This window comes from Carassius gibelio, chromosome B24, assembly GCF_023724105.1.
Source record: "Carassius gibelio isolate Cgi1373 ecotype wild population from Czech Republic chromosome B24, carGib1.2-hapl.c, whole genome shotgun sequence".
Lineage (NCBI taxonomy): Eukaryota > Metazoa > Chordata > Actinopteri > Cypriniformes > Cyprinidae > Carassius > Carassius gibelio.
Genome location: NC_068419.1, coordinates 12,606,106 through 12,621,274, shown reverse-complemented (window position 1 = coordinate 12,621,274; position 15,169 = coordinate 12,606,106). Strand labels below are relative to the sequence as shown.

General features: G+C 37.0%; 1 protein-coding gene across 1 annotated transcript in view; it reads left to right on the top strand.

Annotated features, from left to right (window-relative positions):
- LOC128012822 (neuropilin and tolloid-like protein 1) overlaps positions 1-15,169 on the top strand; it is a 90,954-nt gene that overhangs the window by 55,234 nt on the left and 20,551 nt on the right. The window contains exons 5-6 of the mRNA XM_052595365.1: positions 9,512-9,553; positions 9,653-9,780. Coding sequence (XP_052451325.1) covers positions 9,512-9,553; positions 9,653-9,780 — 170 coding nt within the window. The remainder of the gene's footprint in view (positions 1-9,511; positions 9,554-9,652; positions 9,781-15,169) is intronic.

Sequence of the window (15,169 nt, the reverse complement as noted above, 5' to 3'; positions counted from 1 at the left end):
AAGTGAAGTTACTACATTCTTGCTTTGTTTTCCCCTTTGACTCCACAGGTATTGCGCAGTCTGCCTTAGTATCTTGCAGCCAAATGATGGTTGAACTTGTGTTAAAACAAAAAACAAATAGTCAATCTTTATAATCAGTTAACATTAACTAGCCAGCTGCTAGCAAATTAAACAGCCTATGCTTCATATCCCCTCTGACAACATAATGATAATCTGATTTATAATTGCATTGATGTTCATAACCCTGCCAGTTCATAACCCTGACAGAACACGATGGAAGCACAGAACAGGGAGACATGTTACAGAAATGCAAAACTAAAGTTCAAAACCCTGACAGTTCTTCTACTAACAGAGATCAATCCAACAATCCAACATAGGAGGTAGGGTGGGGGTTCAGGAGGTGAGCGTGGGGCAGGCAAGGGGCAAGCAATGGGAAGGCTATAAGGCCAGGGTGGAGTACAAGGAGTGAGGAGCCAGGAAGGAGCCTAGAGCAGGAGGAGCCAGATGGAGATCCAAAGGCCAGCCAAGATAGCAGCCCAGTGTGGTGTCGATGGCTGGAGGAGCTGTGGTGAAGAAGGGGCCAAAAAATACCAGGGGGCCAATTGATGGAGACTGAGCCACTGGAGGTGGAGACATAGGTGGACCCGAGCAAACGAAGAGCCAGTGCGACACAGAGGATCCAGAAGGTCAAGGCGGAGCTGAAGGCTCAGGCAACTGAGGCAGAAGCAGGGATCTGGAAGACCGCGGTGGAGCCAGAATGACTGAGGATGAAGGAGGAGCCAGAGGGAAGGAAGAGCCTAATAGAGCCAGAAGAAGCCAGAGGAGTGGTGGATGGTCAATGACTGAACAAGGCAGAGCTGGATGGATAAGGTAGCCCGGTGGAGCCAGTTGGATGACAGGCCACAGTGGAAACGAGGGAGCTAGGAGCCAAGGCTGAGCCAATTGGTCAAAGGACCAGGGTGGAGTCCAAGACTCTAAATGTGATAGGCTGAGATAGGAGATCCTCACACCTAGGCAGAGCTGAAGACTGGAAGTTCCTAGGCAGATCTGAGTGCCCAGATGGTGCTGACTGAGGGTGAGCTGAGAGGCTGACAGGCACCAGCCGAGAGGAACTGGCTGGCATTAGAGGAGGTGTGAGAGGGAAGCTGGGAGGGAACACAGGAGAGCAGGAGCTGAGAGGATCCAGCAGAGACACAGGAGATTCAGGGCAAGGTGGAACCAGTGGAGACACAGGAGACATAAGAGCAGGAGCACTGGGTATTACCTCCCCAAACCAGTCTGTTAATTCAGTCTGTTAATTCAGTTAATTCAATAAAAAAATGTACATCAGTTCCTCATAATGTCCAGAAACCAGTTGTAACTCGCACTCAGCTTCCTTCCAAGCCCTCGATCTCCACCAGTACTCCCTTGGGGACGAGCAATGTTCACGGCTCACGCACACGGTCAAGCGATTCTTGAGGCTCAGGCCCTAGGGGCGATGATTGGCTCAGTTGCGGGTTTATGCGTTGCTCTATGCAGTGGGATGATGGCTGGCTGGTCTCTGGGTTTGGAGTGAGGCTGGTGAAATCCTCCTTAGCGGAGCAGACAGTGCATAAAGATCCGTTGTTCACCAGCACCCACTACACAAATGCGGCGAAATCCTCTTTTGGAACTGTTCGCTGGGAGGCGTGGACTTTTTAGATCTGGCATGCCTTACACACTTCCTTGACCGCTTGCTTTGCATCTTTTCAAACACCAGTCCAGGTGAGTGGTCAAGGAAGTGGGTAAGGCATGCCAGATCTAAAAAAAAATTCCTGGTATGGTGCTCCAGCAAATGGTCCTTCTGCTCCAAGTAAAGGAGTTGGACGGTTGGCAGATTAATTCAAGGAGATGGGAGAGAAATTAAATAAGTGAATAAAAAATTTTTTTTTACATAAAACTTACATAAAAAAATAAGTACAATGTACTTATTGTGTTCATATTGTATTGTAAAACACTTTTGTTGCTATTGAGATGGGATAGGGGTAAGGTTAGGGAGAGGGTTGGAGGTATGGGTAAGTTTAAGGGTGGGTTAAGGTGTAAAGTATGGGTCAACAGTGTAATTATAAATGTAATTACAGAAATTAAATACAGATGTAATTGCATGTAGGGTTTTTTTATATATAAGTACAATGTAAAAACATGTATGTACGCAATAAGTACATTGTACTAAATTATTAATTAAAATGTAAGTACATAGTAGTTAAGGCCACTTAATATAAAGTGGGTCCGTTTTTTTTTATTATGATCCACAAAGCAAACACTAGGAATCGAGGAGCTGGGGTAGCACAACCAGGAGAATTTACACAAACGCAAGAGAAAGACTAATGACATAATAGAATGAACACAGGTGAACAGAAATGAACTAATCAGGGCAACCAAGAAAAACTTAGGTCACGGGGAGCGAAGCAAAACACAATGGAAACAGAGCAGGCAGGCATATGTTTCAGAAAGACTAAAGTTCACAACCCTGACAATGGAATTTTCTTTAAGAGTGTGTCAGTGAGAAAACACGTCAAACACATGGCATCTGTCTAAATATATCATTTATAATATGATAAAAATAAATAAATTACTTTATTTATAGTATTTTCCACTTACGATAAAAATATATATTTTTAAAAATGACAGTAGTACTGTGTTATTTGTATAACATTTTTGTTGTTGTTGTTTATTAATCTGTACCCCTTTAAAATGTGTTTTGGAAGGATATGCTTGTATTTGTCTGTGTAAATGTTTGCATTAATATTGTTTAAATAATGCATATAAAATGATCATGGTACTGTACAATTACTATATAATATATTACAATTAATTTACAGCAACTTCATAAATTAAAAGTAAAAACACACCTAATGCACATACTTTATTAATCATTTTGTAAAAGTAGAGTTAAAAATTTAGAAATTAGAAAAGGTTTGACCAAAGTGTCTTAAATGCACCTGATTACCACACATAAATACAAACTTCCCAGAAAGACTTAAACGTACTGTAAGCATTTGAAAAGTCTTTAATATTACATAGACTGAGCGTTACATTTATGTTTTGTATTATTATGAGACTTGCTTCCTCACACAGTTCACGGCTCTCCTGGCAGGCACAATTTCCGAGGCTGAAGAAATATAAATCTCCTCTAGGTTGTTATGGGTAAATACTGTAAGCTTCAAAAGATTATAGTCTAAGCCTTGGTTTACAAACCAAGTCTGCACTCAAGCACTGAGGGAATCCGGAAGTATTCTCTGCATGCATACACATATATACACAAACACACACGCTTCCATTGATGACAGATGAGGCTACAGTATATAATATGCTTTATAATACTCCTTCCTCTTAGCCAGATTATGCCTGCTTAGGATACTGAGGACGTTGTTTACAGAGGTCATGGTTTCAGTGTTGGAGGATTTACAGCTTCCATATTGTCCTCTCACAGTGCTTTATAACTGTGAAAAATATTTGCAGGATTTATGTTGGGTGTGCAAATCCCTAGTAAATCATGACAATAGTATATGTGGTTGTGTACATGGGTTTGGAAGTGTAGTAATGTGGCTATATTTTTACTGTGCGTTTATGTTGTATAAAGTCACATCAGACTTGTTTTTCATTTACAGTGCATTTTTGATAAACAGTTATTGTTCCATTATCTGATGCATTTTTGATCACAAATCCTTCTGGGAGCACTTGAACACTTTGAAAATGGTCTAATTTGAGCTCTGATGTTGGTTGGGGACCCACTTTATATTAAGTGGCCTTAACTACTATGTACTTAAATTTTAATTAATAATTTAGTACAATGTACTTATTGTGTACATACATGTTTTTACATTGTACTTATATTTAGAAAAAAAAACTACATGTAATTACATCTGTATTTAATTTCTGTAATTACATTTATAATTACACTGTTGACCCATACTTTACACCTTAACCCACCCTTAAACTTAACCATACCTCCAACCCTCTCCCTAACCTTACTCCTATCCCACCTCAATAGCAGAAAAAGTGTTTTACAATAAAATATGAACACAATAAGTACGTTGTACTTATTTTTTTATGTAAGTACATAGCAGTTAAGGCCACCTAATATAAAGTGGGACCTTGTTGGTTATGTTTATTTAAATAAATACAAACGGACACAAAACAACAAATTTTCTCGCCTGTTAATGGCTATCTTATTTCTTCTCAGTGGTTTTTACAATCAAATGCTGCGTAATGTTGTGTTATAATGTTGTGTCGTTAGATGTATTGATGTGTCTGGAGAGGTCAAATGTGGCATCTACGTATTTCTCTGTTATTATTATTTATTTTATTTTTTTTTTTTTTACCTGTATTGTTTAGACAACTTATTCGCTGTACAGATACTGAAGTGGAAGAAGGCCTACTGTATATCCTTTTTACATATTTATTGTCATTGTCATCAAAACAAGTGTCTTTTCTTCCACTCTTCATACTAAAAGATGCCTAAGATAACCTTTAGAGGGATCCTGTATTATCACAGTACTGTGCCTGACGACTGATCCAATGGGGTTTTGCTGGACCTCGTGGGTTAAGTGATGCCAAATCTAAATCATAAATCAGTCCTGCAACCAGCTCTCTTGACCTGAAGGTTATTGTTTCATTAACTTTCTGCCACTCTGAATTTTCCGTCCATATCTACCCACAAGTATAGTAGTGCATTGCTTTTGCTTCCATTGCTTCACACACATACATATACTTTATTGCTTATGCCTTATTGATTCTTAAAGTGGTAATATTCTAACTGATCTACAGCGTTCATAAATCTTGGCTGTGTTTGGAAGCAGGCACATTCTCTCTCATGTTGATTGACAGCCTGTTGCCCCAGGTTTACTCTCAAATAGGCGTCAGATCTCTGGCAAATGGGAATTGAATGGAGAGAAGCCTGTTCTCAGCTCTACAGCGGCGCATCTGCAGGGGAGAGTGGCTTTTCTATGGCTCGTGCCGCTTACGCTGTGGGTGGGTAAACAGTGTTGGTGCTTCTCTTATAGGAGATTATCAGATAAAGGATGGGGAGAATGACACACAAGCACAATCAGATAACATTCCTCCACTCAAGCAGCCGTTCTTTCCCTCCCTCAGTAAGAGAAAGGATCCACATCATCAGTGGAAACCGAAATAGAAGGTGGCAGCTACCTTTGATTAAACTGAGAGCAGGAGAGTAACAGTTGGTTACTACAATAAAACAAGGATGCAGGTTATTTCCTTAATGTTGTTTTAGCTGATCGCTATATTGCTACAGATTAAATGTCTTTGAATTTCTATGGATTCATCTTGAGAATGCTTGGATAGAGTTGAAGACACTGGCTTCATTCACGCAGGCAGTGTATTGGTCCAATTCTTGATTTGTTCACACAGGGTTAATTACTGACAAAAATGTGACAAGTATTTTGTTGCTGTTGTTGTTTTAATCAATGAGAACAAAGACAACATGGCAAATGTGAGGGGAAAAGTCTAGTTAAATATGATTATTGCAAATGGTATATTTGTAGCAATAGCCAACAATACATTGTATGGGTGAAAATGTAAGATTTTTCTTTTATGCCAAAAATCATTAGAACCTTAGGTAAAGATCATGTTCCATTAAGACATTTTGTAAATTTCTTACTGTAAATATATCAAAACTGAATTTTTGATTTGTAATATGCATTGCAATAAAACTTCATTTGGGAAACTTTAAAGACAGTTTTCTCAATATTTAGTTTTTTTTTTTTTTTTTTGCACCCTCAGATTCCAGATATTCAAATAGTTGTATCTCGGCCAAATATTGTCCTATCCTAACAAACCATACATCAATGGAAAGCTGAGAAGATGTATATATCTCAGTTTTAAAAAGTTGATCCTAATGACTGGTTTTGTGGTCCATGGTCACCAATAATCCAGTCATCGTCAAAACTATGCTTCTACAAAAATGAAAGAAGTTACAGCACATGCTGGTTTCTAAAATTTTCTATTTCCATCTAAAACTTGGGCAATGAATAACTAAAGTGTGACAATTTTACTGCAATGGGATAGTGTGCTCATTATGAAAAATATATCAGGAGTTCAAATTTTTACAATTTTTAACATGTTGTTATTCTTAAATATATATAGGTTTAAATTTATTTCGAAAATGTTTGAATATTTTCCCTGATTGTGTTCTTTCTTATCAATGAAAATTTTATTTTGTGGACTAAAAGTAAATTCCATTTTCAGTAAAATTTATTAGAATTATATACATTCTAATTTATCCATCTATGTCACTGCTTAGTATTGTTGAATATTGTTGCATCCATTAATTCCAGCATGTTTCTCGTTGACATGCCCCCAACATGTACAGATCGTTGCTTAAAAAAAGTCAGAACTCCCGACTTTGTGGTGGCATTCGACTTTGTGGTGGCATTCATGTGCATTTAACTCATAAATATGATGATCAACATGACTTGAACACACCAAAAGAGACAGAATTGTTTTCATTATTTCCCCACTGTAGTGGATAAAGGTTTTGCATAGCCAAAATAGATGCCTGGAAGCATTGCAAATATGGGTGCAGATTGACCTGGCTTTCATTAAAAGGGGCTTTGATACTTATTTTATAAACCAGTAGCAATCTCCATTTCAGTTTATGCAAAACTGTAAATACCATCTATAACCATCGTGACAATGACTGTAGCTGCATCCCAATTCAGGGGCTGCATCCTTAAAAGGATCCAGACTTTGAAGTCCACAAAGGTCTAACTGAGTGTTATTAATTGAGACGGTCTAGCCTACAGAGAATTGCTCTTGTTGCTAAGCAGCTTTGTCCTGGACTTTTTTGAAAGTTATATTCAGCTGTCTGAAATCAAAACAGGGTTCACAACCTGTCTAACGATGTCCACTTTGGTCCATCTTTGTAAGATATCAGATATATTTGAACCGCTGTAAAGTTTTTTTCTCTAAAAAAAAGATCCTGTCTAATCACATGAAGATTAGCCAAACACAACAGAGATCATTTATAAAGATGTTTTAAAGGTATGATATAATGGTTGTGCAACTAAATTGCAGTTGTTTTTGCCGTAAGAAATATTCACTAACATTATTAATTGATTATTAGTTGATTATTTATTATAACTTGAGCTAATGCTACAGAAGTGTGGCTTAAATGTCTTGCTTTATAACCTACAGTCTCATACTGCCAGGAGCCACGTGTCTGTGTTCCAAAATAGGAGTGAATATGTCATAATAGTGATGGGTGTCCTCTGCGATCACACACACAGTGACCCACATAAGTGCTCACGGGAGGGTGAAATGACAGAGAAATAAATCAGCCGTTTACACCAGATCAATCCACAAATCAATCAGTCTCTCCTTTAAAGGGAACTGAGGTACAATCCAGTCCTCTCTGAAGGGGTTCAGACTCATATTTGTATGTGTGTGTGTGTGTATTTTCCAAGAGAAGTCATCTTCAATAAGATTTAGTTCTGGAAATGCCACCGTCTCTGTCCATGTATGAATGTCAGAGTGAATGGGGGATCACAGAGCGAAATATCACCCATACTAAATATAAGCCAATCTAATCATAGAGGGGTTAGAGTAATTAAACTGCCCACCTATTAGTTCTGTGTAGCACAAAGCTACTTCTGATAGAATATGTTCATTTATGTTAGTTTGAAGAGTAGGGCTTAGACAAAAAAAAAAAGGATTTTGGCAGAAAGCAAACCCACAGGCCATTCACTGAATGGCATTATTGCACCAAAATTGGCATTATTCCAAGGCCTAGCATTTTTTGCATTGTTTTCAAACATATGCCAGTGAAATAATCAGTTAATATTTTTGGATTGTCAAAAGGATGGATGGATCCTTTCATTTTTCTACAACGCTCATGGATCCAGTTTATTATAATGGTGAAATACAGTACAATCTTAAATGGTACTTAAACAAACAAAATGAGTTATTGGTCACATTACGTGTCACTCAGACAATCTCTTCCTTAAGTGGATGATTTCTGATCAGAATAAGCTGGAGTGTTTTTATTTTTTTTTTTTAGTTTGGCTAGATGAGACTGTATTGTTGAAGACAATATCTTGAACATTAGGCATTCTGTTCTTAGCCGCTATTGTTGAATTGAGTCTGGTATTTGCAATAAATTATGGATCCACAGAGACTGAGAGCATTTGAAAATGAAAATTCTATTCAGAGAAGAATTGAGAAAAATTGGGTGCAGAGGAGACATCATTGAAAGTACTGTTACATAATGCTTCACAGCAGGTTTATGTCTGAAATGTTCTTTAAAGATATTTAAGGATGAACAATACAATTTACAATATTGTAATTATTTTTGCCGAAGTAGAGCTTTTATGTGAAGCAGTGATGTTGATTGTTGAATGCCAACTCTGGTTCTCTTTATAAAAATCCAATAGGATTTTTCAGTTTTTTTTTTTTTTTGCATTAATAAATAAAATAAATAAATATATTTGTAACAACCACCTTTTTCCTGAAACATAAAAGCTTTAAAAAGTTGTTTACTAATAATAAAGTTATTACTGATGTATTTTATGTTGTAGAATAAAACAAATATATAATATATAATAAAAAAAATCTTGAGCCACACACCTTATTTCAGGCATTTAACCAAAAACCCATAGATTTTTTTGAAGGTGAAATTGGAAGTGCTAAAATGCTTACTTGTTTCTGTGTTTTGGAACTCACTCCTGCAGCACACTTTTAGTAAGATTCACACTCCAGCCCAGTAGGTGGCGATAATGAATATTCATTTTTGAACCACAAAAATGGTAAAGAAGATGACTACGGTGGTATTTCATGGATATTGGATAGTGATGAATAATCTGGAGTTTTGTGGTATTCTAAATTAAAGTTTGGGATACGCATGTCCATTAACTTTGGTAGAATCAAATTAAATTAAATTAAAATTAAATGTATGCATTTAGCAGACGCTTTTATCCAAAGTGACTTACAGTGCATTCAGGCTATCAATTTTTACCTATCATGTGTTCCCGGGGAATCGAACCCCCAACCTTGAGCTTGAGCTACATGAACACTATGACAGAATCAATGAATGTGATGAAGGAATGCAAACAAACACTTTCTAATTTTCTTTTAAATCCTTCTCTCATCATTTGTCCTCAAAGTTTTCACCATAGGTGGGTCCCAAACCCCTTATAGGCCTTTATACAGCTTGCCAAACACATCTACATTTTCTTCACAAGCCTGAAGCCTCTACAGAGATTTAAATGATAATACTGTTTATTGAATGCTTTCTTCCTGTTCATGTCACTTTGAAAGAATGCACTTCAAACTGCAAACTGCAGCATTTTTGAAAAATCAAAAGCAAGATTTAAAAAATTTGTTGAGGCTATTAAACAATAGCTGACATATCTTCTCAATGTACATTTATATTGTACCTCGAATGGTTTAGTTGATGTAATACACCATAATATTTATGGATATTGGTTATCTGAATGAAGTCTGTTTTTATATCCTATTTAATTGCTTTTTTCAGATCCCGACTTTAAAGACGTAGGAGTCCCAAAACCTCTTCCCTGTGGGTATTATTCATTTGTCGATAAGCATCCTTCATATGAATACATCTAATGGCTTTCCATTTTTTGTAATTTGTCTTCTTATGTCGCCCCTACTGCAGTTTGTGAATTCGAGATGGGAGGACCTGAAGGCATCATTGAATCGCAGCAGATCACCAAAGACGGCAAAGCCTTGCAGACTGAGGCAGTGGACTGCAATTGGTACATCCGTGCCCCTCCTCGATCCAAGGTCAGTCCCCCGCAGTCAGCCCCTGTCCCAACTTCCCCAGCCCTGTCTAATAACACCCAAGTTATTTCCCTGTTATCGTTCTGTTACCCAGCCTGCCATGTTTTTGACATACGACAGCTTTTGTCTGCCTCAAGCTGTGCACTTACCACCTAACACGCTTCAGTGTTTGGCTTCATGTTTTGCAGTCGTTTGCATTATGTGGCCATTGCAAAAACATCTCGGGGCGGATATGTATACGGTTAGGTGGAATTCTGTCGAGGATAAAAATGTGGCAGCTTTTCGTTGTGTGATATATTGCAGAATGAACTCTCAAAAAGCTACCATTGTTTTTATAGCAGATGAGAATCGAAGAGAATGTGTCGATGTGGAAAAGGTCAGACAGTTGTTTATTTGGGGTCAGATTTGTTTTTTAATTGAAGCACTGTTGTCAGGAAGCAGTTTACAGCTGTCTGGTTGCATTATTTATACCTGTGCAAAATACTGGCTAATGCTCTCTTTTCTCTTTTTCCATTTAGTCGTGCAGTAAAATAAAAATAAAAACTCTGACTGCTCATTTTTTCCCTTTTATTACTTTTTGTTCCATATGGGATAAAATAAACGCACCCTCATTAGGATAATTTATTGTATAGCTGTCTTGAAGTGGACTTTATTCTGATTGCTAGAGATCTAATTTTGCTATATTCGCACGATGTTTGAGAGGTTGTTTCTAAGCACTGTTGAAGAGGCTTGTGCACATAAATATGCTCAGAGAGCTCTTTTTGTCTCTTTACAGGCCTTGAACTATTAAATACACACACACTTCTATATGTCAAAATGCCCGACTTTGCAAATATACTCATTACACTGTATCCACAGTAATTTTGGTAATAAGTGAAAGCAAACAGCTGAGAAAGAAAACGTGTAACAGTAAAATGGATCTGGGCAGCTCTTAAAGTGACAGCATTCTAATATTTCTGCTATATGTCATTTAGTTTATTCAAACAACAGAAAATCTCTCACTGTTCTTGAATAAATCACTTTTGTAACTTTAATAAGAAGAAATATATGTGTTTAATTCACACAGTATGCTGTGCTTTATACATTTGATTACTTTATTTATTTGTTCTAATGTTGTTGTTGTTGTTGTTTTTGTCCTATTGCTTTTAATGAGTTCCATATTCTTATTTTATCACCGTCTGTTTTCTTGTCTTCGGTGAACTTGAGTTCTGTTTTGTTTGTTGTTCATTTGTTTGTTTGTTTAGTTTTTTAGGCTAAAGCGATATTGACAGAATTATTATAATTTTTTAGATTTTGTGGAGACCTTATTTAAAGCAAAAATAACTATGTTGTGATATATATCATTACTGTAAAATTAAATTACACATATCGTGATATAAGATTTTGGTCACATCGCCCACCCTTAGCAGCCACATATTCTTGTATAAGTGACATGACATATGTGAAAGTGACCTGACATACAACTAAGTATGGTGGCTCATACTCGGAATCCGTGCTCTGCATTTAACCCATGCAAAGTGCACACACACAGCACTGGACACACACACACCGTGAACACACACCCGGAGCAGTGTGCAGCCATTTATGCTGCGGCGCCCGGGGAGCAGTTGGGGCTTTGGTGCCTTGCTCAAGAGCACCTCAGTAACGGTATTGAGGGTAGAGAGAGCGCTGTACATTTACTCCCCACACCTACAATTCCTGCTGGATCAAATCTCGAACTCACAATCTGTAGATTGCGAATCCGACTCTCTAACCATTAGGCCACAACTTTATTTTTTAATATTCTAAACTGTATAACTGACCATTGTCCCATGCAACTGATTGTATATATACACTATGTAAAAAAAAATTGGGTTGGAGATCTTTAAATGTTTTTGAAAAACATTATCCTCGTTAAGGCTGCAGTTATTTCATCATAAATACAGTAAAAACTGTAATATTGTGAACTATTATTATGATTTAAAATGACTGTTTCATGTTTTGATAATAATATATTTTTTTTTTTTTTATTAATCCACCTTTCTCATACTCAAAGCACTATTACAGTAACACAGTGTATTTTATAGTTTGCAATATTTTAAATATTTTCAGCAGTCATTACACACCTGTCTTTAGAAGTTATTCTAATATGCCTTGGGGCTCAGTAAACATTTCTTAATATCGTCCATGTTCTTCGTATCAACAGTAACGCTGCTTAATATTTTTGTGGAAACCACGATACATTTTTTGTCTCTTTTTCTGAATTTATTTGTCTTTGCTAAATAAAACTGTTTCTTTATTTCCTTCTTTCTTTCTTTTTAATGGTCCCCGCATGTTAGACAGGAAAGAAGAAAGTATTTTAGCATAAAAACTAAAACGTTTTAGCTGTAACAGATGGATTTGCTTGGAGTTATTAGGTTACCTGTGGAACCAATCATATGACTAAACACAATAAATTGCCTCTGTTTCCTGTATATCTTTAGATAGCGATAGTGTTGACTGGAGAGCAAAAATCTGTATTATGCCATGGCTCGGTGATAATATTTGTGTTTAATGTGATTTACTGCTTCAGAAATTGATTGTTGTTCTATCTGATGTCCTTCCAAAGGCACAAATCAAAAGCATATGCCCTTGTCCTTTTCACAGCGATTAGTTTCACACAGCTATTCAAGCATTTTTATCATCCACCAGCACTGCTCAAAGGAGAATTTCAGTGCTGAGACTCATGATTGTGTTTGTGTAAATTTGTATACAACGCTAATTATGAAGACCTTTCCTCCTCCAGCTACTTCACAGAGTGTTGCGTGATATACCAGTATTTATACAGAAATTATTAATATTGATACACAATATTGGGGAGCTCTATTATAATATATTAACCAAGCTACTTATTGTATGCCTTATAGATATACTTATTGCATCCCTATGAGTGAACCAGCTGGCCTTAAAATGACTTTTGTCCAGCTGTTCTTATCATAATGTGCATATGTGGTCTCCAAACAAGTGTTATATTCTCTGTTTCACTGAAATGATTTTCTGTAGCAGTTCCGAATCAGTGTCATGTTTATCTGGCCCTGAAATCTCACAGGAATGATTGTTGGAAGCGCAGATGGCGGCGAAAGCGCCATGCCTTCCTCTAGACACCAGCTACTGTTGCTCAAATGGCTTTCCTCGCCACATCTCTCACAGGCCTTCATATATCTCATCCAATTAAGTCCACAAGCGTATAACCTCCCAGACATGTACATCTCATCTTGCTGTTTCTTATTTGATTTACTGTCTGATATGAAAAGAAAAGGGGGCAGGGTCTATTACATCATTGTTTTGTTTGCAGCAATTTATCCCAAAATGAGAAATTCTGAGCTGCAACCGTTTCTGATTTGTCTCTCTGCTCTGCTGGGAACATCAGTGGATGCAGGCTACAAATAAGTCAGCACAGAGGGGGATGTGAACAGCACCTCAAACACATCCACATGCCCTGAAGAGACAGCAGTCCCCAACTGGGCAGAGGTTGACGTCTCGATGTCGGGCAGCCCCGACTAATTTATTCCAGAGGAGCGGTAGAAGGGGAAAAAAGCTGATTTATTGAAATACAATAACTCTGCTGGGTAATTAGAGTGTATTTGAAGAGTCAAGCCGGCTTCTGGAGTCTGGAGGGGCTTGTTTCAAATGGAGGGGCGAAGGAGGTTTCTATTCATAATAATTTTCACTGATTCACAATGTCTAAGGTCAGGTAAAGTAGTCGGGATCCTCTTTTTTTGGCTTTCAGTGGGACAAGATACAGTTATTACATTTTTTACATGCTGCATTTTTACATTCCCTGAAGAAATGTGAGTTTTCATTTCATCTACACATTTTTGATCATTCATTAGATATTTTACAGTAAATATTTTCTAAAGGCTGATGATAAATCAAGATGAATTGACTATTTTTATTAAATACTATAGGTACAGTCAGAGAAAATTATTCATATTGATACTGATACAGATACAGTGTTGGGGTGCTCTATTACTATTTTATTAGTATTTAATAAAACAATAAAATAGGTTTAAAGTTAAAAATTGTATACAGTTCTTCAAATGTTTCTTGTTAGTTTTTGTTGTTGTTGTTGTTGTTGTTGCATGTGTGTTTTGTTTTGTTTTGTTTTGTTTTGTTTTGTTTTGTTTTGTTTTGTTTTGTTTTGTTTTGTTTTGTTTTGTTTTGTTTTGTGGAAACCGTGTGTCTGATCACTTTTTTCTGTTTGTAGCAGAGTTGGTGTTGAATGAGATATGTCTCAAATTTTTGGTGGAAAATATAAAAATGAAGAGTAATAGCAAGCACCACTAATTAGAGTGCAAAGATAAGACGTTGTAATATAAGGCCAGCCCGAATCTTTTGATTAAATATTTTATTTTGTCACATTATATATTCTTCGACCTTAGGGTTTATAGGCAGCGTTAGCGATTGACCACTCAGCTGTCAGTGGATGTACTTTCAGGAACAGTTTCTGGATTTTGCTTTCAGCTGCCCTAAGGTTGTTAGATTATTAGGAAAGCCTGTCTTAATAACCGATCGTTCCTTAATTCCTTATATAATAATTTCTGTCTAATCACCATCTCGCACATTCCTTATAATCCTCCTAGTAAATTGTGCCTAACAAGTTTTAACAAGCTGGTACATACTGTAGCGAGTCTCCTATCATCTCCATGTGATTATCTGAGGGAAATGGAAAGCCTCGTACTGTATGTTTCATTTGTCTATAGATGTGGTTCATTAAGTGGGGTTTTATGTACAGTGTGGGTATAAGTGATGCTCCCTGTTTTGCTGATGATGAGAGATATACACCACAGCATGCCAGAAAGACTACGGTGTCACTAGTTCATTACTTATATTGTAGATGTGAGCATATTGTGGAGAGACAAGGACAAACCGACCAACATTGCTGGAATGGCACACTGATCGCTCCCCTATAACAGTGGAAATGTGCTGAACTAAATGCAAACTAGCCTTTGCTCACTGGTTGAATTGGGATGCTTTATTTACTTGTCATAATGCAACACCAAGTGACCATGAAATGTAAAATCACCTCAACTCCAACCGCTGGGAGAAGAACACTCTGGGCTAATTTGGACGTTTTGATTCTGTCAGATCTGTCAAATAGTGTTACTTGGTTTATGATGATGAGGGTCATTCTAGCAGTGTATTTGTAGGAAAAGTACAACTCAAAATTAAAAATGATTCACCCTGATGTCAAACCAAAATTGTTTGACTGACTTTCAATGGAACACAAATAGTCATTTTGAAGAATGGTCTCCAGTGATTTGGAGATGGAAGTTTTAAAGCTACAAAAAAGATGCAATCATAAAAATATCATAAAAGCTTTTAGTTCATTGAAAAGATCTTCCATTTCATGCTGACTTTGCTACTCCTATTC